Genomic DNA, 24,965 nt, shown 5'->3' with positions numbered 1-24,965 from the left:
CGTTTGCATTCCATGCAACTATCTTGAGTGACTTTGGTTTGAATTTTTTGTTCATCGTGAATGGCTATTATGGTGGTTTGGGTTCCTTGTGGGGGTATCTTTCTGGAAGGTAGTGAGATTCTGGATGATTGTTTTGCTAAGTTCTTGCATCATGTTGTGCAGTGAAGCTGTTAAGGCTGCCATCAAATCTGGGCTTGCTTGCTCTTGGGTAGTGGGGATGCGATTTCTTGCAGCCTCTGCATAAGTTTTGATCTTGGTTGCGGGTCTCATGCCTTCCTGTGTTGATGTGTTTCGGACTGAAGGATGACCTGTTTCATTGCTTTTGGCGTAATTGCGAATGGGAGCTGGGTTGATTCTTGCCGATTCTTGATTTTTTGGGTGGTAGAGGCATCCTTTGTAATTGGCAGGGTGAGGTCCTCCACAGTTTGCACATCGTGCAGGAGTTATGCATGGTTTAGTACAGATGTTGGTCTGGTGTCCCTTGCCACATTTCAGACATCTGTATGCTGCTCTGCACAGTTTTTGTGCATGTTTGAACTTTTGGCATCTGTGGCATTGCCCTGCCGATGCCTTTTTCCTTAGCGGCTCAGTTGTTATTTTGAGCCTGCAGATATCTGTAATTTCATAAATCCTTTTTTGGGTATTGCTTATTTCTACTAGCACAAGTGGAATTGGTTTTTTGTCAGATCTTATCATTCTGCTTACTTTGACTGGTGTCAGGCCTTGATTGATTAGGTCAGCAGTGATCTCGTTGATTGTGATGCCCTCAGCAACCCCTCTGAGGACCACTTTAAGGTTTTTCTCACTTGGCAGTGAGAAGGTGTTAAAGGGCAGCTTAGCGTTGTCCAACATCTTGGTCATTTTGCAATAATCGGTGACTGTATCTGGCTGAATTTTTACACCGTCGTCTGTGTTTCTGGCAGTCGAGAATTTTATGTTTTGTTCGCCTAATGATTTTGAGACTAAGGTCCACTTCTCTTTATACTGGAGGATGACTGGTGGTACCTTTTCAGTTTTAACTTCTGTGTTCTGTGGTGTTATGTCTTCTTCCATGTGTTCTTGTTCTGTCTTCCATCTCTTGGGTGCCTGTTCATCTTGGGAGTCTGTCTATCGGTTGTGGGTGATGATATGTTTGTGAGTTTGCCCTCTTTTTCCTCTTCATCTCCCTCTTGATCGTCGACATGTGTATAAATGTTTAGGTATCCTGGGAATTCTGTGTTGAAACTTTTTAGAATTTTCTTGAAAAGGTCAAGTAGCTGATCTTTGCTGAAGGCTTGAACAAGCTCATCGGTGACGTCCATTCGTGTCCACTTATAGTGCGTGTGTGTGTGTGGGGGGGGATATTTACTGGTCAATTACAAAGTCTAACTTACTAAGTATATTAGTAGCAAGACCTTACCTTTCGCTGAACGATTTTTAATCCAAATCCATTCCTCGGTATCGAGTTGGTTCATCCATCACTATATCGCCTCAATCATTCAAATATTTTGTGATGGAGTGTAATTTGGAAAATCTGAACAGTTTTTCAGTTTTACACCTCAAGAAAGTTCTTGTCCTTTTTTCATAAATTGAACATTTGGTTGCTTTGTAATTGGTGATAAGGTCAAAGCTCAATTTGTTTCCGTTATTTTCAGTTTAATGACAAATTCCATGCTCTTTCAACCCTTGCTTTCATCTGAATTGTACAATTAAGTCACTGTAGCAAGGCTTGTAGAGACAGAAAGTTTTTATAACTATTTATTTTTTATTTACTTTCCCCAGGATATGGCATACATACGGTATTATACTTTAAAACTTTTTTTCACATGAATCACATTCATTACATCTTCGGACATAGCATCCAATCATTAAATATAATTTTGATCACAGTTTATTAACGAATGCAACCAAACATTTTAGTAAGAACTAGTCTGTATGGAAGGATATCTTCCCTCCCTGCCCAAAAGCAATTATACTATAAAACTTTTTCTCATGACTCGCAAATTAAATTTTCAAACTTGGCATTTAAGCATTAAATGATTATGATCAGGTTTCGTCAAAGTATACAACAAAATATTTTTGAAAGTAAAGGCCTATATGGGGGAGTTGTATTTTAAGAGAAACTTGTGCCATAGTTCTATATAATATATGCATGAAAACACAAGGTAAAAGTATTATGTATTAAATATACTACCATATATTTCAGTCTGAAATTAACAGACCATTGTCAGTGGCTTAAAAACAGTTTTTACAAAGTAGAATGCAAACAATTGATTTATTCAAAATAGAATGAGCCATGTGATGTTAAATCACCACTGTGTTATGCTTTCACTGAAGAAAAGGTTAATCATAAAAGTAAAAAAAAATGCTTTTACCTTGTGTTTTCATGTATATATTGTATGGGGGAGTTGTCTTTCTTCTCTCCCTGCCCAAAAGCAATATTACACAATATTTGTGATATTAATGCTATAGCTCAATTTTCTACCCCTTTATCTCACTCATGGTATTATAACTATAGGTTTACAATCTATTGTGGCTAGATTCACATAAAAAATTATGTTCGTTAATAAAAAAGTTATTATTGCTGTAGTCTAAAACCATTAATTGTCAATTAATCAGTATTATTGTTTTGACATATTGAGGATTAAAAAAAAAGGGATGCTGTTATATATTCTGATTGCTGCGAAAAACTGATTATGCCATTTTGAATCAGAAGAATTCTACTTTTTCAGACATTTGGGGTGCTCATGGGTCAAAGCTGTATAACTGGAAGGAAACTTCCATGCAGCTTTTAAGAAATACAGAGAACTGACCAGAGCTTTTGTTCTAATGTCCAATCCTCACCTTGTGGTGTGCCACGTAAAATGATTTTTTTTTTTTTTTTATAATGAAACCTGTGGTGCGATCATAATTAAAAGAAACGCGTATTAACCACAGTGAAAATTATTTAATTGTAAATATTTCATCATAAGTATCTTAGGACATCATCAGTAAGTAGTTTAACAAAAATAATAGGAATAACATACAGTTAGGGCGCATGATTACAACAGGATCTCATTAAACGTGCATAACGTGTTACAGAAGTAAAAATAAAATAAATAAAAAACAAAAATAAAAAAATAAAAATTAATTATTTAACAGAATTTTGTATGACAATTTCCCATACTTTAGGAATAGTAAGAACATCGTTGCGGTTTAAGTTTAGTCTGTGTAGTAGGGCTTCAGAACTTTCTTTGTATAAACGTTCATGTTTATATAAAGATCTATGTAAAAGTTTAGACTTTTCCCAATGGATCCTATGGTTTGGATTTTCAATTCCGTGTTGAGAGAGGCAAGATTTCTGCGGTTTAAAAAGACGAATGTGGTCTTGATGTTCCAGATTCCTTTCTGAACAGACATACCTGTCTGTCCAAAGTAAGACAATTTGCATGAGCATGGAATTTCATAAACGCCAGGCAACATCAAAGGTGAGATTTTGTCCTTAGGAGAAGGTAACAAGTTGTAAATTTGGTTGATAGGTTTGTAAGTAGTGGCAAAATTATATTTCTTCATAATTTTAGAAAGACGTTCGGAGATGCCCTTGACGTGAGGTATAGGAATCCTATGGACTTCTTCCTGTCTGTTGTGATGTGTGGAGAAGTGACTGATGATTTTTTGGGTTGTTTTAGGATTATATCCATTTAGGATGGCTGTATTTTTGATTACTTCTAATTCCTGGTTTAAAGATTCTTCAGAACAGCAGAATTTGTGTGCTCTGGAAACTAGTGATTTAATAATGCCATATTTCTGAGATGGATGATGAGCAGAAGAATTGTGAATGTAGCAACTTGGGAATGTAGGCTTACGAAAGACAGACGTGGCGATGGAACTGTCTTCTTTTCTTTGGATGTGTAAATCCAAAAAGGAGATACCCTGTGGAGACATATCTTAACCAAAAATTTGGTTAATATATGTCGACGACGTATTTGCAGTCTGGGATCATCCCGAACATGAATTACAACTGTTTATAGAGATTCATAATCATTTTCATAATTACGAAAATGATCATCATCAAATGATGGTGATCATTTTACATGGTAATCATTTTCATCAGGGAACCCGGGCAAACAGTGAAAACTCAGCTACTGGAACAAACCCCAGCTGAACATTGACAGAGCTCAAAATTGGTACTATGAATGTAAGAAGCGTCATTAGAAAAGAAATGGAACTGGCAGAAGAATTGGATAAGTACAGATCGAGATAATAGGAGTGATAGAAATCTTTCTAAGCAACGAGTACAAAATGTTATATTCAGGAAATAACAATCAGGAAAAGAAACAGTAGCTATAATATTAAACACTAAATATGAGGATAATCTTGAATGGCAGACAGTATCAAGTAGAGTGATGTGGGCTAATATCAGAATGGGGAACTGGACAATGAGACTTATTTGTGCTTATGGTCCCACAGAATGTTCTACTAAGGAAGAAGTGGAGGAATATTTTGAAGCATTAGAGAAGGCAGCTGACACAACCAAAAAGGAAAAGTTGTTCCTTGTTGGATATAGATATCCAACTGCTGTTTAGAAACAGCAGAATAGGAAATTATTACCAGACATAAGAATGTTTCGGGAAATTTTGGAGAAAAGAGCAATGCTAATAATAATGGTGAATGCCTGCTGGATTCCTGTTCATGGCCATGGATTAGTTATTACTAACACCATGTTCCAACATAAAAATGTGCACAAATTCACATGGAGAGAAGATGCAAGGAATAAGAGAAGTCTCTTTGACTATGTTATTATTGACAGTGATGTTTTCCTACTCGTTCAGGACATGGGTATATAGAGAATTTGAAATAGAAAGTGATCATCGTTTAGTGTTGAGTGGTTTAAAATTGAACTTCATATTGAAAAGAAGGGTGAGTAAGAAAGTTTTGAAATGAATCAAACTTTGAACAGCTATCAGATGTGAACTGTAGACTTAAATACACAAACATTCAAGAAAAGCTGAGAGGTTGAAAACAAGAACCAAACCTTGGAGATTCAGTTGCAAATCCTGAAGAAAACATTGATTGATTCAGCCAGAGCATCTTGTGGTGAGGTAATCTGCAAGCATAGAAAAACCAGAACGCTATGGTGGATTTGGGAAGTTAAAGAAGCAGTCAAGAAAAAGAAGAAAGCATATGGAATATTCCTGGCAAGTAAGTCAGTTTGGGCTATTAGGGATACAAAGAAAAATGTAAGAAAGCAAAACATTGTGTAAAACTAGCTAAACAAAGTCATGAGAAGACGTACATAAAAACATAGAAAATAAATATGAAGAAGGTGGCAAAATATTCTTGAGGCTATTGAAAAAACTTAGAAATGGAGAAAAAGTATTGTAAAAGGAATCAGAGATGATAAATCTTATATGAAAACTGTAGATAAAGATATTCTAGATGTTTTGAGCCATTACTTTGAAAGAGTTAATGAAACACGCAGTGTCATGCTGACACTGCTTGTTTCATTGAGGTGGTAAAAAAACTTCCAACAGCAATGCATTCAGGAACACATCTATACTTGAGATAAAAAGTCATCAAAAACTTGAAATACATACAAACAGCTGTAGTAGATGAAATTCTACCAGAAATGCTCAAATATGGAGGTATAAAAGTTTTACAGTGGCTGCATTGCATAATTCAGAAGACCTGGTCAGAGGATTGTGTTCCAGATAATTTGAGTAGAGTGCTTATGTTACCCATCTATAAAAAAGGGAATAAAGCTGAATGTGAGAATTACAGAGCAATTTCTCTAAGTGTTCCCGGTCAGATTTTTGCAAGTATTTTTCAGAAACGGTTAAGAAAAATTGTGGAAGAGAAGCTTGGAAAAGAACAAGCTAGATTCAGGCCAAACAGGTTGTCAGGATCAGATTTTTACTTTAAGAGAAATAGTTGATACATTATGGGAATATAACAAGGATTTGTATTTAACTTTTGTTGATCTGGAAAAGGCATAACTGTAGCATCTCTTCAAAATGCTACAATTATATGTTGTAAATAGGACATTATATCAAGCAATACATAGTCTCTATTTAAGCTGTAAGTCAGCAGCTAGACTTCAAAGTGGTACAGGAAGGTGGTTTGAGGTAAAATCAGGGGTGCACATTATCACCACTGTTATTCATTATCTGTATGGATCATATTATGAAGTAAAATGATATTAATTCTGATATATTATTCTGATAATAATAGACAGAAATATAAGATCTGATAATGTTGGGGGTCTGGACAGATAATAGGCTAATCTGGAAGAAAATTGTTGATGGAGGAATTCTACTCTCCAAAATTAGATTTTGCAAAAACATTAAAAAAAATATATAACGTGCAATTTTTTCCCCAAAATGAAGTTAAAAAATAGTGGTCCGAGATATATAGGAGTGTGGTCTGAAAAGTTCTCAACCATAGATTGCGACCCTATCTGCAAGATTTTTTTTTATCCAAGTTGGTACATCTGTCATAAGCATCCATGTTAAATTGCAAGTCATTCTATCCAGTAGTTTGTTTTATACAGGCTGTCTGAAGCCAAAGTGTTGTCTGTATCTCTTGAAATGGATAAAATTGAGTATTGTGCGATTATAAAATTCTTTGTGAAAGAAGGTTTAATGCAAAAAGAAATTCATCCGAAGTTCATAAAAGTTTATGGGCACTCTTCTTCATTTTCGACAATTAAGAAACGGGCTGCCGTGTTTAAACGTGGCCATACTAGCCTTGAAGATGATCCACGTGAAGGACATCCAAAAAGTGTAACAACACTAGAAATCATTGATCAAGTGCATGATATGGTATTTGATGACCGGCGAGTCAAAGTGCATGAAATTGCTGAGACTATAGGCATTCAGAAGAATGTGTAGGGTATATTTTGCATGAAGAATTGCAAATGAAAACGCTTTGCACAAGATGGGTGCTGCACTTGCTCACAGCAGATCAAAAAACTCACTCGCATGAAAATCTCTGAACAGTGCTTGGAGAGTTTTAACAAGAATAAAACTGATTTTTGTGCATCGATGTATTACTATGGATGAGACTTGGATTCACCATTACACTGCCGAGTTTAAACGTGGCCATACTAGCCTTGAAGATGATCCACGTGAAGGACATCCAAAAAGTGTAACAACACTAGAAATCATTGATCAAGTGCATGAAATTGCTGAGACTGTAGGCATTCAGAAGAACGTGTAAGATATATTTTGCATGAAGAATTGCAAATGAAAATGCTTTGCGCAAGATGGGTGCTGCACTTGCTCACAGTAGATCAAAAAACTCACTCGCATGAAAATCTCTGAACAGTGCTTGGAGAGTTTTAACAAGAATAAAACTGATTTTTGTGCATCGGTGTATTACTATGGATGAGACTTGGATTCACCATTACACACCAGATTCCAAATAGAAGTCAAAACAGTGGACAGAAGCTGGTTGTTCAGTGCCAAAGAAGACAAAGTCAGTTCCATCAGCAGGAAAGGTCATGGCATAGCATCGGTTTTTTGGGATGCTTAAAGGCATTTTGTTTATTAATTATCTTGAAAAGGTAAAACGATAACCAGGGAATATTATTACGATCTTTTAGCCAGACTAGATAAAAAATTTGTGAGAAAAGACCCAGTTTGCAGAAGAAAAATATCATCTTTCATCAGGACAATGCACCTGCCCACAAAGGTGTTTTGGCAATGGGAAAATTAAGGGATCTGCACTATGAATTATTGGAACATCCACTCTACTCCCCAGATTTTGCTCCCTCTGACTTCTGTCTCATCCCAAAACTAAAACTCTTTCTCGCTGGTCAGCTTTTTTTTTTTAATCAAGAGGTGATTACAGCTGTAGAGGGGTGTATTGCATATCTTACTGAGAACCACTACAGGGACGGATAATGGCGCTGGAGCATAGCTGGAATAAATGTATTAGTCTTAAGGGAAAATTTTAAAATAGGAAAAGTATTAATCTTTTGAAAAATAAAAATAATTTTGAAATTATAAATTCGTTTTTTCATTTTTCATTGTTAGGCCAAGAACTTTTCAGACCACCTTCATATATGGGGATTTTCAGAAAAAACTAAATTGACGTTTATGATTAAATCCTCAGTATTCGTTAGAATTTATAACTGCTTGCATTATTAATAAAATGAATATTTAAATTTTAATTAATGTTCTTTACGCAATCGGCTACACACCTTCATCATGCAATATAGTTGAATCTTTAGTGACAATGCTTCTGTAATTAAATTAAAACAAACAGTTTCATTATTGCTTGTCCTTTTATCATTTTGGAATCAAATCTGTTTATGTCGATATTGTACATCAAACTCTGTCACTGTAAACTCATGCCCTGCTGTTTGATTGCCATGTTTTTCTGCAAAATCAATAACTTTGATTTTAAAACTAGTACTGTAACTTGAACGTTTCTCCGTATTTCAACTAAAAAATTACCAGTAATTTTTGCTTGAATAACTAATGAGAAGTGAAAGCAATCATGAAATGGACAGCAATGATTGGCCATTAAAGGTTGCACAGCTATGAAGATGTGTATATGATTGGTGTGATATTGGTATGATAACAAAACAGTGAGCGACTCAACAACAAAGGCAAACCGATTAGTTGATTTGAAATGCTGATTCTCTTCAACTGAATGCCAAAACAACTTGGAGTATTTATTTCTTGACGTTTTAAACTATTTTCATGTGCGAGGTATATGCAAAAAGTTTTTAATTTCATTTTTTCGTAAAATGAAATAAGGGGTGTGAGATATATGTGAGGGCAAGTTATATTCGAGTAAATATGGTAATTAAGCAAGTTACAGAATAAGTGAAGAGATCTGTCGTATTGAAATTAATTTTTGTCTTCAGTCCTGAGGGTCGTCAAGTGAACCATATACCTGATAATGGAGCAGAATAGACTCAAGAAATCATTGCATGCCATAGATAACAATGCACTGACAAGAAGTCAAATATGGTCATCATTTAGGAAATACAATACAGTAACTGAGCACAATTAGATATTATTTACAATTACTCTATTGCTGGTAAAGCACTAGGAAATTCTTTTTCAAATTTGAGTACAGATATTAAATTTTTCAAATTTGAGTCCAATGATTACATGGTATCATGGTACCAAGGAAACTTTGACCATGTATGTGGAAAAGAATGATCATCAGTTGAAAACTATTTTGATTTTAAATAACATGACAATTTCTGTTATTCTTTGTACTATAATTTTCCATTCTGAGAATAAAAACATAGAAAGCCATTGTCAATATTTTAATTGTAGGATGATACTACGTGTCAAAGTGGTCCTTAAGAAATTTTAAGTAATTTACAATTTTTGCCACAGCCAGAAGAGCACATGCAGTTTGTAGATAATGCAGATAGGAATAACTGCCCTGTCATAAGCAGTAAGTGGTTTCTAAGTAGAGGCTGTACATGTTATTGATTCTATCATGAAAAAAGGAAGATGGGATAAGGTGGAATAAAAATTACAGAATTTTAGAATGTGATCAAACAAAATTGCAATTCATGTTACTATTAAAAATTAATAATTTTTTTATCCTTTTTGATTAAAACTCATAATTATTTTTTAATGCGACTTCTAACCATGAAAGCTTGGAAACTTTTGATACCTTGGGTGAGCTAAGGATTTTTTCTTATTTTTCTTATTAGTTATTATTTGTTATTGTATATTTATTCTTATTGAAATACTTTCTTTAGTTATTAGGCTCAGATAAAACTTGTTTTGTAAGTGAACTTTCAGAAGTTAATCCAAAAGGCAAGACAATGACCCTACAATCCAGGAATGTGAGTATATTGTCAATTGGTTTTACATGGCAAAGATAATTTTCATATATTGCCAGATAAGTTTTTATTATGTGTAAAATAATCTAATTGATAATATATATAAATTAATCAGATATCTACTATTTTGGTTAATTTATAGCATTGTTCTGTTAACACTGCATATTTCTTATATATATACTTCTCAAAACAATTAGGGATATTCTTGTTAAAATTATTTCATGCTAAAATGCATAATTTGTTAAATTTGTAATCAATATCGATTATTTAAACAGTATCTCATCAATTACACCTTATCCGTAAGTAAGAAATATTTATGTATAAAGTACCTAATAGTTATAATTATTTGCAGAAATTTATAATTATCCGACAGAAACTAAAATATCCCTCCAATTGTTTTGAGCAGTGTATATATATCTGCCCTATATACAGGGGTGGCTCAGCTATAGGGGCTGGGCCCCACCTATATTTGTATAAGTAGCCCAATAATTGTAGTTTTAAAAAATGTTTCTTGTAATTATTATTTTTTGATCTATTTCCAACACGTTTTATTGATTAATAAAAAAAAAAATACTGTAGTATTTTGTGGCAATATTGTATAATGAGACTTACTATGGTCTCTGGGGCCAACCACGGTTGGCCCTATTTTATACATGTAGAACACAGAAATGCATGTATGAGCACGTACACTAGCGATTGTATTTGTTTACCGTGCGCAACGCTTATCTTGGGGCCAGTTTAGTCTGGCCCAGTCACTGTTTACTGGGCACAACGCTTATTTTGGGACCCATTTATTCTGGCCCAATCACTGCATTTGTACATAAATAGTGCGCAATTCTTTCATTGTCGTATTATTTATTCTCGTTATTGATCGTTTTATTTAATAAAAAAATAGTTTTGTGGCAATATTGTATAATGCGACTTAGTACGGTCTCTGGGGCCAGCCATGGCTGGCCCTATTTTATACGTGTAGAACACAGGGCATGTATGAGGTACGTGCAGTAGCAATCATGTTTGTTTACCAGGTGCAACGCTTATCTTGGGGCCCGTTTAGTCTGGCCCAATCACTGCGTTTGTGCGTAAATATAGCGCGATTCTTTTATTGTCTTATGATTATTCTCGTTGTTCTGTTGTATTGTTTTTAGTGTGTTTAATTATTGTTGTCGTTTTTTGTTATAATTTATTTTAAAGTTTAAATTTTTATTACGTCCATAAACAATATATTTTAACTATGAACAAAATCGATAGTTTATTGGAAAAACATTTCTCGTTTTTCCAATTTTAAAAAAAATTAATAACTGAATCAGTGGAGTCTGACTAAACATTATTGTAATAGAAATAATAACTATAAATCGATAATAGAACCACTATATAAATATAAAAAAAAAAAATGGCCTACCAGTCCAGAATGTGGGGGTTGGGCGCCGTAGGTGCCGGGGGGGAAATCCCCCCTTTCTAGTCATCGGAATTCAAGGAGAACCGGCCTACCAGTCCAGAACTCGAGGGGGGACCCCTTTCGAGTCTTCGAAATTCAAGAAATTTGAGTCATCAGAAACTGGCCTACTGGTCCGGAACTTTGGGGGGACCCCTTTCGAGTTTTCAAAATTCGAGTCATCAGAATTCAAGAACTGCCCTACCGGTCCGGAACTCAGGGTGGTTAGGCAACAGGTGGGGGGGGGGCAGAACCCCCTTCTGAGTCTTTGAAATTCGAGTCATCAGAATTCAAGGAGAACTGCCTACCAGTCCAGAACTCGGGGGGGTTAGGCGTCAAGGGGGGGGAACCCCCCCTTTCGAGTCTTTGAAATTCGAGTAATCAGAATTCAAGGAGAACTGGCCTACCAGTCTGGAACACCAGGGGGATGCAAGGGGGAAAAGCCCTCTAGTGTGTGTGTGTGTGTGTGTGTGTGTGTGTGTGTGTGTGTGTGTGTGTGTGTGTGTGTGTGTGTGTGTGTGTGTACACGCACAAAAAAAAAAATGCTAGTCCATCTGTATAGGATTCCACTTTGTAGGCCTGGTTGGCTGAGTGGGATTCAAAACCACAACAAGTCGTGGTTTTGAATCCCACTGTGGACATGGATGTTTGTGATCGTCTTTAAATAGAGGATGGATTTCATCTCCTGGTGTGAGACCACTGCCCCGCTTATTGGCCTGAAGTGGCTGAAAAAGTTCCATGGTCTTTAGAGTAGGGTTTCCAGACTATGTAAAAATAAAATGGCTAATTTAAAAATAAAAATAATTTTAAAAAAATATATAAAATTGATAAAAATGGGGGGGGTGGATCGTTAGCCTACTAGCAGTATAAATGTACTAATGTTTGTAATAACATTAGTACATGTACAATAATGCTACAGATGTACAAATGTTTGTAATAACTTTTCATGGGTAGTAACTAACCACATAAAAAAAAAAAAAAAACTTGTTGCAATCAGCCATAGCTCTATTGACATTTCCCTAATGTAAATAAACATGGCTCTCTCACACTGTGAGAAATCCAGTTGACCAGGTTTCCCAAACTGTGTTCCGTGGAAGGTTAATAAGTGTTCAGCAAGAAGTTCTCCTGGAATTTGTTATTTTAGTTTTCTAAGCATTTTTCATGAATAAATATTTTATAGTGGAAATATTCTGAGGGGAATAATATTTGTGAATATGTCGAAAAGCTCAGACCCAGAACGCCTAATGACATCTGTGTAGCAAATGTTAGTGACCAAGCCGTGTATTTTTAAACGTGGAAGTATTCATGAATTATCATTAATTTTTACACATCGAAACCATTCAACATTTGGGAAAGGGAATACCATTGCTTATGACCAGTCAAAAATTGCCTGCAAGTGGATTATAACAATGGGCAACGCATCTTCTGTTCTCAAAACTGAAGGAAATGACTTCTGTGTAGCAAATGCCAATGACCAAGTGGCATATTTTTAAACATGGAAATATTTGTGAATTATCGTTTATTTTCACTTGTTGAAATCTTTCAACGATCGGGAAAGAGAATACTGCTGTTTATGACCGATCATAAAAATTGCCTATAAGCTGATTATAACAATGGGCGCCGTATCCTCTGTTCTCAAAACTGAAAGAAATAACATCTGTGTTGCAAATGTTAGTGACCAATCAGCAAGGAAGTATAAAGAAAATTTTTCCACTAAAATTGAAGATCAAGGTAGTCTGTATCCGGTTCTCAAATCTAGTAATACTGAATACTTTTTTTGCAAGTTCGTATTGTAGGATGAAAGTTTTGAAACCATAGTGCCGTGACTTTTTAAAAGTAATAGGCCTGCAGATTTTAATTTTAATATGAATAAGAGACAAGGGACTTTGTTTAATTTTGGTATTAAGAAATCTCTTATTGAAGGTGTTTGTGACGCAGCAAATAGTGAGTCATCCACCTTCAGCCTACAAAGCGATCTCCAGGATGTACAGAAGGAGGGGACAAACTACCAGCACACAGGAGAAAAAGTCTGCATTCACTCGTAAGTACTTATAATATTATAAATTTTTGGTGATCAGAATGAGATAAGTCAATGAAAATCAGCATAAATTAATTTAATGATGTTTATGCTTAATCGATATTTAATTAATTATTAATGAATACATTATTAAATAACCAAGGTGTTCTGTGAAAATTTCAGGGTTCGTGAAGTGTTCTGTTGTAGGAAAAGTTTGGGAAACGCTGCAGTAGACTATTATACATGAGCAGTGGTCAGGAGCAAAGTAATCTGTTAATATTCTTCTTGAACTGCTGGAGGTTGTAGTCATCTGAAAATGCTTTGTGGGGGAAGGCTGTTCCACAGAATTGAGGTGAATTGAAAGATGACTAGAAATAGCAGGTTTGGTGAATATTCAGTTCACTGTGATTGGATGTTGAGTAGTAGCTGCTCCAGTTCCTGTAGATCTCATAGAAATAAGAGGCACAATGAATGCTAGATCTGCTGAACAGTGGCCATGGAAATATCTGTAGAAGAGAGAGACAATGCAGGAACTAATATTCCATGGGGAAAATGGCTGACGAGAGTCTGTAAGAGATGTCATTAATCAACCGAACTACCCTTTTCTGAACAGCATCAAGAATTTTTAGAGAGATCTTTGGTGCACCACCTAAAACATCAGAGTAGTATTCCATGTTGGATTTGGGATGTATACAGAGTAGGTAACTATTCAGTAGGGAAGTGCCATCTTCAGCAGAAAAGTATGCCGAGTTTTTTGGAAGATGATGCTAAAGTGAATATGATTTTGCCAGGAAAGGTTTGGAGTAAGAGCCAGTCCAAGAACAGAGAATTGGTCTTGACTGCTGAACTGAGCATTGTCAAAAGTAAGTGGAGAAGTTCTGAGCTCATTTTTATGAGAAAACAAACAAAACTGAAGTTCCTTTAAGATATCACTATTTCTTTTGAAGTCAAGTCTATTATATCCCACTGTTTTGCACGTGATTCTCATTTCTGAGTTTATCAGTCGTTTTCTGTTTGCTTGGATTATGGTCCAGACTTCTGATCCATATGTTAGTATAGGTCTTACTACTGAGTTATTGATTCTTATTCTTGTTTTCTTGCTTATTAAATTTGGTAAATTTAGATTGAATATATGATTAATCGTTTTTGTTGTTTCTATGTAATTGATTATTTTATGTTGCATGTCTTTCTCGCTTTCATAAGATAAGTGGTAGTCTAGATATTTGAAAGTATTAACCTGTTATATAATATCCATTGTTGATGCAAATTTTGTTTCTATTTGGGTCTCGGCCTTTAAATGCAGGCTTTGGTTTTGGAAGGGGAGATTTCCATATTGTATGTTTTTTTTCATTTAATGAAAAGACTGCTCTCTTCATTATCTTCAATTAGAACCTGATCATCAGCAAATAAAATTGTATCGATGTTGGTAGAGTCATTTATTTGAATACCAAAACTGGTTGTTTCACTCCACTCTTATAATATTAATATAAATGAAGTGGTGATAAACTACATCCTTGTTGGATGCCTGCATCTGTTTTGTGATTCAGATTTTTGTGTGGCTATGTTTATTTTAATTTGGCTATTGTTATATATATATATTGAAAATTGCTTTAACTGGTTAGGAATGTTGTCATCTCTTAAAATTTCCAGTAGCTTATTACGATTGACTTTATCAAAAACCTTTTTATAATCACTGAATAATATAAGAGTCTGTAGATTGAATTCTCGTCTTTTTTTTTTTTTTTTTTTTTATCAGAAGCTTGAGAGTGAAAAGGGGGTTGATGCAGGATCTGCCTTTACAGAAACCATTTTGTTACTCTCCAAAAAATATCTTCATAATATGTGTTTTTATCCATTATTTATTATTATTATTATTATTATGTAACACCTCCAGGGAGTCCAAAGACTCATCGAGGAAGGGCACCTACTCTACAACTCTCTATCTCCACCACTCCATCAACTGCAACTACCTTCATCTACACCAACACCATCTACCGCCAACCACCACCACTTGTATTTTACAGACAATCACAAATGTCCATGCCCATGGTTGGATTCGAACCTGCAGCCTTTTGGCTGAAGAGCGAATACACTAACTCACTCGACCAACCAATTCGGCTAATGCCTGATAATTTAAAAGGTTTTCTGGTGGTAGTTGGCCATTTGGGATCTTATTTATGAATTCTAGTAATTCATGAATAAGAATAGTAAAGGAAGACCCCCCCCCTCCCAGAGAGATACGGAGATATTGACCTCAAGGTAGAAAGAATAGAGGACAGCCTTTGAAAAGATGGAAAGAGACTGTAACAGGCTACTAGGATTATTACTGGAAAGAAAGAAGAATACAAAGAAAACTGTTTTGGTAGCATTGAAGTTGACTAGGTTACTTTCACCCCAATCAAGGATACTGTGGAGATCAGCATTCATAGCACTAATTACAAATGATCGTGAAGCTTGAGATGTTTGGGCACTTGGGCACAGATCTTTGGTAGCATTGAAGTTGACTAGGTTACTTTCACCCCAATCAAGGATGCTGTGGAGATCAGCATTCATAGCACTTATTACAAATGATCATGAAGCTTCAGATGTTTCAGCACTGCAAGGCTTGTCATATGAGTAGGACAAGTGGAGGATGCTGTCATCAGCAAAACTACGAATAGGGTTTGTAGGTGATGAGAACAGGTAATTTATATAAATTAGGAAGATGGTGGGTGAAACAACACAGCGTTAACAGGAAAAATCTGAAGAGACAACGCCATTACACATTGATCGATCTGAGAGAAAACTGGCAATCCAGTTCCGAGAAAGATTATGGAGAGAACAAGTGGCGCCAATGGTGGAATCATATTAAAGATGAGAGTTATTAGTTAGTTATTATTAGTTATGAGAATTATTAGTATTCTGTGTGTGCAGAGCTAATCTCAGTAGTATTGTCAAAAGAGAATGGAAGAGGAAAGGTTAGCAAAACAAGTTTTTTTTTTTTTGCCAGAATGTTGAGAAAAAGACCCAGAAGATGACCAAGATCTATGTGGATTGATGCAGTAAGAAGTGCCTTAGAAAATCATAATATAAGAACTGACAAATATTGAAGTTCAGCAACAAATAGCAGATTAATTTTGATGAAAATTGCCTAATAGGAAGTTAGTAATGATGTAATGTAACTTTTTAATGTAGTACTATCATGATATTCTGTAACCCCTATGAGTACATATCAGGAATTTAATGATGACAGTTGATAAAAAATATTTGTACATAATACCAAGAAGAAAGTTGGGTGGGGGTGAAAAAGAAATGCAACCAGTATAAATTATCTTTATTATGAGTCAACACAAAGGGAATAAACATATAAAAAAAAAATTAAGAAAAAAAAGTATGACCTGGCAGGAAAGAAAGAGTCTTAGGATTTGAAAAAAAAGTTTGTCCCTCACTTTTTCTTTGGTATTACATGCAAATATTACTCTGAAATATTTGGTATTTTTGCCAGTCAATTTTTGTAAATTTGACAAAAATCAGTGAATGAATTGTTAAGAAATTATGTTCTTGTTTAATCCTCTACCCAAGTGTAAACAAAGTTTGTGTGTGAAGTATCTTCATGACTAGGCTACTTGTGTATAGACTGACTTCACATTAGTTGCCTCAGGAACCAATAATGCAAAACACACTTCCTTTTGGAAATGTAGATTGCTTTACATTATGGGAATACAGGTCACTGCCCGAACCAATTTCAATCTCTATTCTGGGCTTGGCTCCCACGAATGAGGCTAAGGAGAATTAATGTAGAAATTATATATTATCCATATGCACTACACAGACCAGTAAACTGATCTAGGTACTAGCCATTCCCATAATGCATAGCAACATTCAATATCCCATAATGCAATGTGTGCTTTTCATTCTGGGGTACTGAAGCAATTGAAGTCAACAGCCTTTATTTACAAGTAGCCTAACTGTGATGATACTTCACATACAAACTTCGTTTGCTTACATTTGGGTAAAGGATTAAACAAGAATATAATTTCTTCACTAGTATGACAAATATTTCTTGACAAGTGTGCTATGATGGTAGATAGTTCCCTATCCTCTTACCATCCAACTAATCCTGGTGTTTCACAAGGTTCTCTTCTTTCACCAACCTTCTTCCTTCTGTATATCAATGACTTACTTCAGTTGACCTCCAAACCCAATACACAGTTTTGCCGATGGCAGCACATTGCACTCCTCACTTTCATTTGACAAACCTTACTCTACACAACTCACTTCAATCTACAGAACATCAACCACCACTGCCCTCAATTCTGACCTCCACTTCATCCTTCAATGGGACTCAGATAACCTCATCAACTTCAATGCTAATAAACCCAGTTCTGTCTTATTTCTCACAAAAAAAGAACCATTTTCTCCAAATATTATTTTTAATAACACTCAAATTTCCAGACAAGATGAGATTTCTCTTCTTGAATTACCCTGACATCAGGCCTCTCCTGGCATAAATACATCACAACCATTGCATTCTCAGTTTCCAAAAAAAAAAAAGGATTTCTCTTTTGCTCAAGATATTACTTCACCTCTAAACAGCCATTGACCTTATACAAGTCACAAATCTTCTCAGTTATCGAATACTGCTCTCACATTTGGAGTGGAGCTCCTAAAAGCTCTCTCAAAATGCTTGACTCAATACAGAGGAGAGCAATTAGATTGATAAATGACCCATCTCTTACCAACTCACCCTCTTCACTTTCGCATAGTATCAATAATTCCCTCCACTCAGTACTAAGCCCATTGGAACATGTATGGCTGCCACCCAACATCCGTTCACAGTACACCTTGAAACCCACAGAACAAGTTTCTTTTCCTCCTCCTTCATCCTGCTACTGCTGTAATGTGAAACAGTCTTCCCCCTGATGTATTTCCCAAGGAATACAATATACTGACATTTTAAATCAAATGTAAACAATTATGATTTGTATTTATTAATTCTCTTGTTTAAACTTTAAGTTATACTATTTACCCCCGACAATGTAAATCCTATGATTTACGAAACTTGTCGGGAACTATTATTTCAGTATTTTGTATAACTGAATAATAATAAAAAAAAATGTGGTATAATCACCGAAATATATCTTTTGAACCAATTAGCCACAGAAGTCTATGCCTGCAAATGTAAAGAAGTTTTTCCTTTCCCAACCCATATACGGTACTAATGTACTATAGGCTGATCAACCAACCTCTCATGTATGGACTCGACATAAAAAAAAAAAAAAAAAAAAAAAAAAAAAAAAAAAAAAAAGTATAATTTACTTTGTAATCAAGTGAAAAAAATTTTAGAATCATCAAGTATAAACAAAGTTTATGTGTGAAGTATCTTCATGAGTAGACTACTTGTATATAGACTGTTGGCTGTTCATTTCTACAATCAGAACCTTTCTCCTTTATTTATTTATTTTTATTTTTTATTTTTTTTTTCAATTGCACAAATAGTTGCCAGTGATTGCCATTTATGTACTCTGGGGGGTGAGGGAATTTTCCACTTCATAGTGCAAATTTTAGTTTGTTGTTACTTCACCTAAATGCAAGAAGATGTGAGCAGTGATTTTTGCATCAGTTTTCTTTGTATTTGCATGTTCATTTGATATAAGAATACCATATTAATTTTAAGAAGCTAATATTTCACATTCCACACAAAAATAGAGAAAAGTATAGTTCAGGCATCTTTCTTTTTTTTGTTGATTATTTTATTTATTTTATTTTTCCTATGCATTATGTAGGCCGGCCTGGTTGGCTGAGTGGTTAGCGTATCTGCTCCTCAGCCAAAAGGCTGTGGGTTCGAATCCCGCCGTGGCAATGGATGTTTGCAATTACCCGTGAAAATACTGGTGGTGGTGGTGGACGGTAGATGGTGTTTGTGGTTCGTTGTAGTTGGTGGAGACATAGAGCTGTAGAGTAGGTGCCATCCCTCGATGAGTCCTTGGACTCCCTGGAGGCGTCATATAATAATAATAATTATAAATTAATAGTTTTTAATGAAATTTATGGCAATATCAAGAGCAGTGGTATTGTGATAACGAAATTCACATATCTGGCACATAATCACACCATTTTAGCTCATGCTATACATTGCGTGGAAGCAGAATTCTAGGAGCCTATAGTATGCAGAAAATCCACGTTCAAAATGACACTTTTCCAACGTATTTAGATGACAAAGTTTACTATTTTTGTCAACCTTTTTTTTTCTTTTTTTTTTAATAACTTTGCTGCATTGATAATCAAAAATATTCACTTTTGTTTTCTGTGTAATTTTTTGCTAAGTCTCAGCCATCGTCATTGCTACATGCTAGATTAGCGATGGAATACAAGTCAAGTAAATTAGACTGTTTAAAGGTGAAACTTTTAAACATTCTGTTTAATGCCTGTTAGACTCGAATGGTAATTCGGACCAAGTTCTTCACATGCAACAAGATCATTTCATGTTGTTGTATGGTCTTACTGTTAAATACTGTTTTACTTTGCTTATTTGTACCTCAGTAACCTTATAACACTGAAATGGCCATGAATTAGATGGCATTTCTGTGAATAACAAGTCTGTGTTGAACATAGATGTAGTATCAGTTCAAAGACTTTAACTTACATATAATTATAATTAGTAAAATTGCACTAGGCATGAAATTTTCTTGTTTTAATTTTTTTTTACCAAGGTATGAGCAAACAAAGTTTGTGAATGAAATTTCTTCATGACTAGGCTCATTATATCTGGAGGCAGATAACATCACATCATATTTCATAATGCACAGAATGCTTTCTTTCAGATGTCTGTATTGCCTTTTATTATGGGAATTTATCCAAGCCAGTGTTCACATTTATTGAAGTCTCATCAGTGGTAGCTAGACCCATAAAGATACTAAGAACTAAATCAACGCAGAAGTTATGTTTTTCATGCGAGACTAACAAAATGGTCCATCGCCATATTATTACAGTACTTTGGATTAGAGATGGGTTACAAAGCAAATTATATTTGAAAGAAATTTTTGTTTTAATCCTTTACTCAATTGTAAGTAAACAAAATCTGTGCGAAGTATCTTCACAACTAGGCTACATATAATTATATTTCTAATTATGAATTTTACTTGCAGTAATATGCATATTTTGTGTTTGATTTGCATTTTTTTTTTTTTTTTTTAGTTAACATTCTGCAATGAAGTATCTATTGTTGAAAAACTAACATACAGCCAGCATCCAAGTAAAAATGACTGGTAAGTACTGTTCTTAATTGCATCATTTGCTTTCATAGATAGTTCAAAGAACAACTGGGAAACTTATTTCTTTGAAATATTTTTTCTATAACAAGATCTTTTTTTTTTTTCAGTATATACAGTAAAACCCCGAAGTTACGCAGTAGGTGGCACCAAAAAAAAAAAAAAAAAGGCGCTTAAATCGAATTTGCTTAACTCAGGGGTATAATTTTGCATGTAATTTATATATACAAACATACAATTGGGACCAAAGGTTTACAAAAACACCTATATTTTTTAAGAAATATAATCATAATTGTAGTTTTTCGTGCATAAAAAAAAAAAGTTATTTCGATGTCGATGGTTTCATAAAGTCTAATAGATTCGTCTGATGGCATAATGTCTTTTTCTTGTCACGCAAAATTTCTTCATAGCAAGCTAATAATTTTTTTATTCCTTGCCTTGTAGCTACAATTCGTTCCTCGTTAGAATCTATGTCCTCCAAAATCTGTAAACCTTTCTTTTATGATTGTTCTTACTGTGGATTCCTGTAGATCGAACTTCTTTGCTAGCTCAAATTTTCATTCCGCCTTCATAATCGTTAATAATGTTGAGTTTTATTACCAAAGTCAATGTTTTTCTTTTCTTGCTAGCTGTAGAAGAATCGGACTTGCTTCTTTTGGATGACATTATTTTTTATGCAATAAAATTTTTATCAAGAACATAACATTAAACAATCGCAAGGTTTGTAGACTATAAAAATTGTGTATGAATGGAGATCGCACGAAACATCAGTGCTTGTTCACAGCATGTGCGACACTGGCGAATGTGGCCGGCGCCTGAAAGATACGACTAGTGGTAAAGTGGGACGGGAATATGTACATATAAGAAACCGTGTAACTCTGGATTCGCATAAGTCGAAGTGTGACTGTATACAGAACTTGACAAATGCAAAACCCTATTTACCATGCAAAAAAAAGATCAATGAACTAAGGTAAGGTACAGGCATCTGCTCCATGTCAGGTGCCGCCTGTGAATAAGTTAGGTTAAACTTGTGCTCCCACATTTCATCGTAATTACAAGTGTTTTTTGTGCAAAATAAGCAGTAAATGGGAAAACTAACAGAAGGTAGTACTAAGGAGCTGATTATTTCAGTACAACTCGTAAGTACCCTCAGTTCATTAAACCAGCTATTTTTTCAATTAAAAAACAGCCACGTGAAAGCGCTATGCCTACCTTGTGAAGTAAAGATGGTAGCAACAAAGGCCAACAACGGAAGATTACCTCTAATCCCATCAGTGTAGCATCGCTGATCGGCAAAAACCAAATGACATCACGAAGTGCCGCAGCTGTGAAACCGAAGTTAAAGAAAGAAATAAAGTATATTGTGCTATTTCTGTTGCAACTGGCTGCATACTTCCTGCACAAAAATAGATGAATCGGCAAAAATGCTTTTCACCGATCTCAACCAGCCCTACTTCTGTACGATGTGCCTCCCTTCCATAAAACAGCTACTAAGCCTAGGCAGGAGAGTTGAAAACCTCGAACAATAGCTTAATACTATGATAGATACTTTCTCTTCCAAAATCAGAAAGTTGGAAATTAAACTCGAGATACTTGACGACAGCGCCCGATCGCAAATGCACCTGTACCAGCTAATGAACTTCGTGAACTAATCACATTTACGGTACACGAGTCGCTCGGGGCCGAAAATAGGAGACTCAACGCCGTTATCCTGAACTTTCCGACGGAAAACGATGAATCCTTAAAAGAAGACGTCAAACTAGCAGGAAAATGTGATTTCAATCCCAAAAATATCGTTAAATGCCATCGTTTCAGACCCATAAACAAAAGAAAGGACAACGAACTTTCCACGTCTTGTGAAAGTGACCTGCGACACACCAACAAACACATCTAAATTTATAATGGCAATAAACAACAAGCTAAAGAACATTTTTCCCCAGTCATGCATACGTTCTCGACATGATTTAACCTTTGCTCAGAGAGAATAAAGACGCCAACTCCGAACACAACTAGAAGAAAAACACCAAAATGGAGACAACAGTTGGATGATACAAACCAAACTAGTGCAAAAACCAAGTGACTCCACTAGTAGCCACCAAGGAGACCAGTATGCAGGCACTACATAGGAAACATGCAAGACCCTTGCGGTCAAATCCATGCCTCACAGAACCTTGCATATCCACTTCATCAACATTCGTGGCCTCAATTCCAACCTTAATAGCGTCCGCTACCATCTGTAGTCTTCCAAACCCAGCTACTCTTTTTAACAGAAACTCAAATCTCACCTTCCCCCAGCATTATCCATCTCAACCTCCCTAACTATATACTATTTAGCTCCTTTCGACCCAAGGGTGGTGTCTGTGCTTATATCCGCTGTGACATACCCTGCCAGACAGCACCTAACCTAGAATCTCCCAACTTTGACCTTCTTTGGCTGAAGCTACCCCCCCCCCCACTCAGTCAAATTCATCTGCTGTCTCTGTTGCTCTCCTATACCACCAATCATTCTGCTGAACTCTTTCATTTCCTCTGCCTAAAAGTCCCATCTCCTAACAGTGAAATCATCCTCCTAGGAGATTTTAATGTCTACAACACCAACTGGCTTTCCTCTTCCAGTTGTACAGATCCTGCAGGCAGAGATGCTGAAACATTTGCCATCACTAATTACACAAATTATTAATTTGTGTAATTTATTATTTATTAAACACAAAATTTATTAAATAAATATATTAAACAAAATTTATTAAACAAATTACACTAATTACACAAATTAAGACCTTACACAAATTATTCAAAAGCTGACCAGAATACCAGATACCCCAAACCACTCCCCAAATATCCTAGATCTCTTCCTTACTAATGATCCCTCCAAATATGTAGTGAGCCCCCTGGGTAATTCTGACCACAACCTAGTGCTCATTTCCTCCCCATGCAACAACGCTTACACAGTCACTCCGACACAAGAGTAGTTTGGCATTATAACAGTGCCAAATGGGACAGTCTCCGAGAATATTATGCTACATTCCCATGGTTGGATTGTTGTTTCCGCTCTTCTAAGTTTAGGACATTAGGTCAGAAGCCAAGGGCTTCTGACCTAATGTCCAATCCTCACCTTCTCGTGGTGCACCCTGTTGGGTATCTACTTTGATACTGAACGAACGAGGATGGGCTGGCAATTTGGGATTTAGCCAACCAAATTGTATTCTTATTGGTTAAACCAAAATAAAAAATGATGGTACAACATGACAAAATTTCATGCCGGCTGGGGCGTCGCCCGGTTAAACAAGGCCCCCGTTGTTTTCGCCAGGGAACCAGGGCGAACAGCGAAAAGTCAGCTACTGGAACAAATCTGAAAACAAACCCCAACTCAACATCACCAGAGTTAAAGATCGGTACTATCAACGTAAGAAGCCTGAATGGCAAAGAAATGGAGCTAGCTGAGGAATTAGATAAGTACCAGATCGACATAATAGGGGTGACTGAAACAAAAAAGACCAAAACTGGTGAGATCTTTCTGAGCAATAAATACAAAATGTTATATTCAGGCAATAACAATCAAGGAAAAGAAGGAGTAGCCATAGTATTCAACACAAAATACGAGGCTAATCTTCTTGAATGGCAGTCAGTCTCAAGTAGAGTAATGTGGGCAAATATGAGAATGGGGAACTGGACAATGAGACTTATTTGTGCCTATGGTCCCACAGAAGGTTCTACTAAGGTAGAAGTGGAGGAATTTTTTGAGGCTTTAGAAAAAGCAACTGACACAATGAAAAAGGAAAAGTTGGTCCTTGTTGGGGATCTAAATAGTAGAGTAGGAAATGATTGTGAGACATACAAAAATATTTTGGGAAAATTTGGAGAAAAGAGCAAAGCTAATAATAATGGCAAATATCTGTTGGATTTCTGCTCAGGACATGGACTGGTTATTACTAACACCATGTTCCAACATAAAAATGTGCACAAATTCACATGGAGAGAAGAGGCTAGGAATAAGAAAAGTCTCATTGACTATGTTATTGTTGATAGTGATGTTTTCTCCCTGGTGCAGGACACCAGAGTGTACAGAGGATTTGAAATTGGAAGTGATCACTATTTAGTCTTGAGCAGGATAAAATTGAATTTCATATTGAAAAGAATAACATGTAAGAAAGTTTTAAAGCGAATAAAAGTTGAGCAGCTCTCAGATGTAAACTGTAGACTAAAATACAGAAATATTATTGAAAAGAAAATGAAAGAGTTTGAGAACAGGAATCAAACCTTGGAGATTCAGTGGCAAACTCTGAAGGAAACATTGATTGATTCTGCCAGAGAGGCATGTGGTGAGGTTGTGTGCAAAGATAAAAAAATCAGAACTCCCTGGTGGACACAGAAAGTTAAGGAGGCAGTGAAGGAAAAGAAGAAAGCATATCAAAAGTTCCTGGCAAATAAGTCTGCTTTTACTCTTACAGAATACAGAGACAAATGTAAGAAAGCTAAACAGTGTGTAAAACT

The 24,965-nt window shown here is 35.6% G+C and overlaps 1 protein-coding gene across 1 annotated transcript in view; it reads left to right on the top strand.

The window, feature by feature from the left end:
* Window positions 1-24,965, top strand: part of slmo (PRELI domain containing slowmo) — a 68,732-nt gene that overhangs the window by 20,651 nt on the left and 23,116 nt on the right. Inside the window, exons 3-4 of the mRNA XM_090397391.1 lie at window positions 9,692-9,778; window positions 20,401-20,471. Of these exons, the coding sequence (XP_090253517.1) occupies window positions 9,692-9,778; window positions 20,401-20,471 (158 nt within the window). The remainder of the gene's footprint in view (window positions 1-9,691; window positions 9,779-20,400; window positions 20,472-24,965) is intronic.

This window comes from Typopeltis vanoorti, chromosome 9, assembly GCF_054136105.1.
Source record: "Typopeltis vanoorti isolate ZY-2024b chromosome 9, IOZ_Tvanoo_1.0, whole genome shotgun sequence".
Lineage (NCBI taxonomy): Eukaryota > Metazoa > Arthropoda > Arachnida > Uropygi > Thelyphonidae > Typopeltis > Typopeltis vanoorti.
This window is presented reverse-complemented; position numbering and strand designations above follow the sequence as displayed.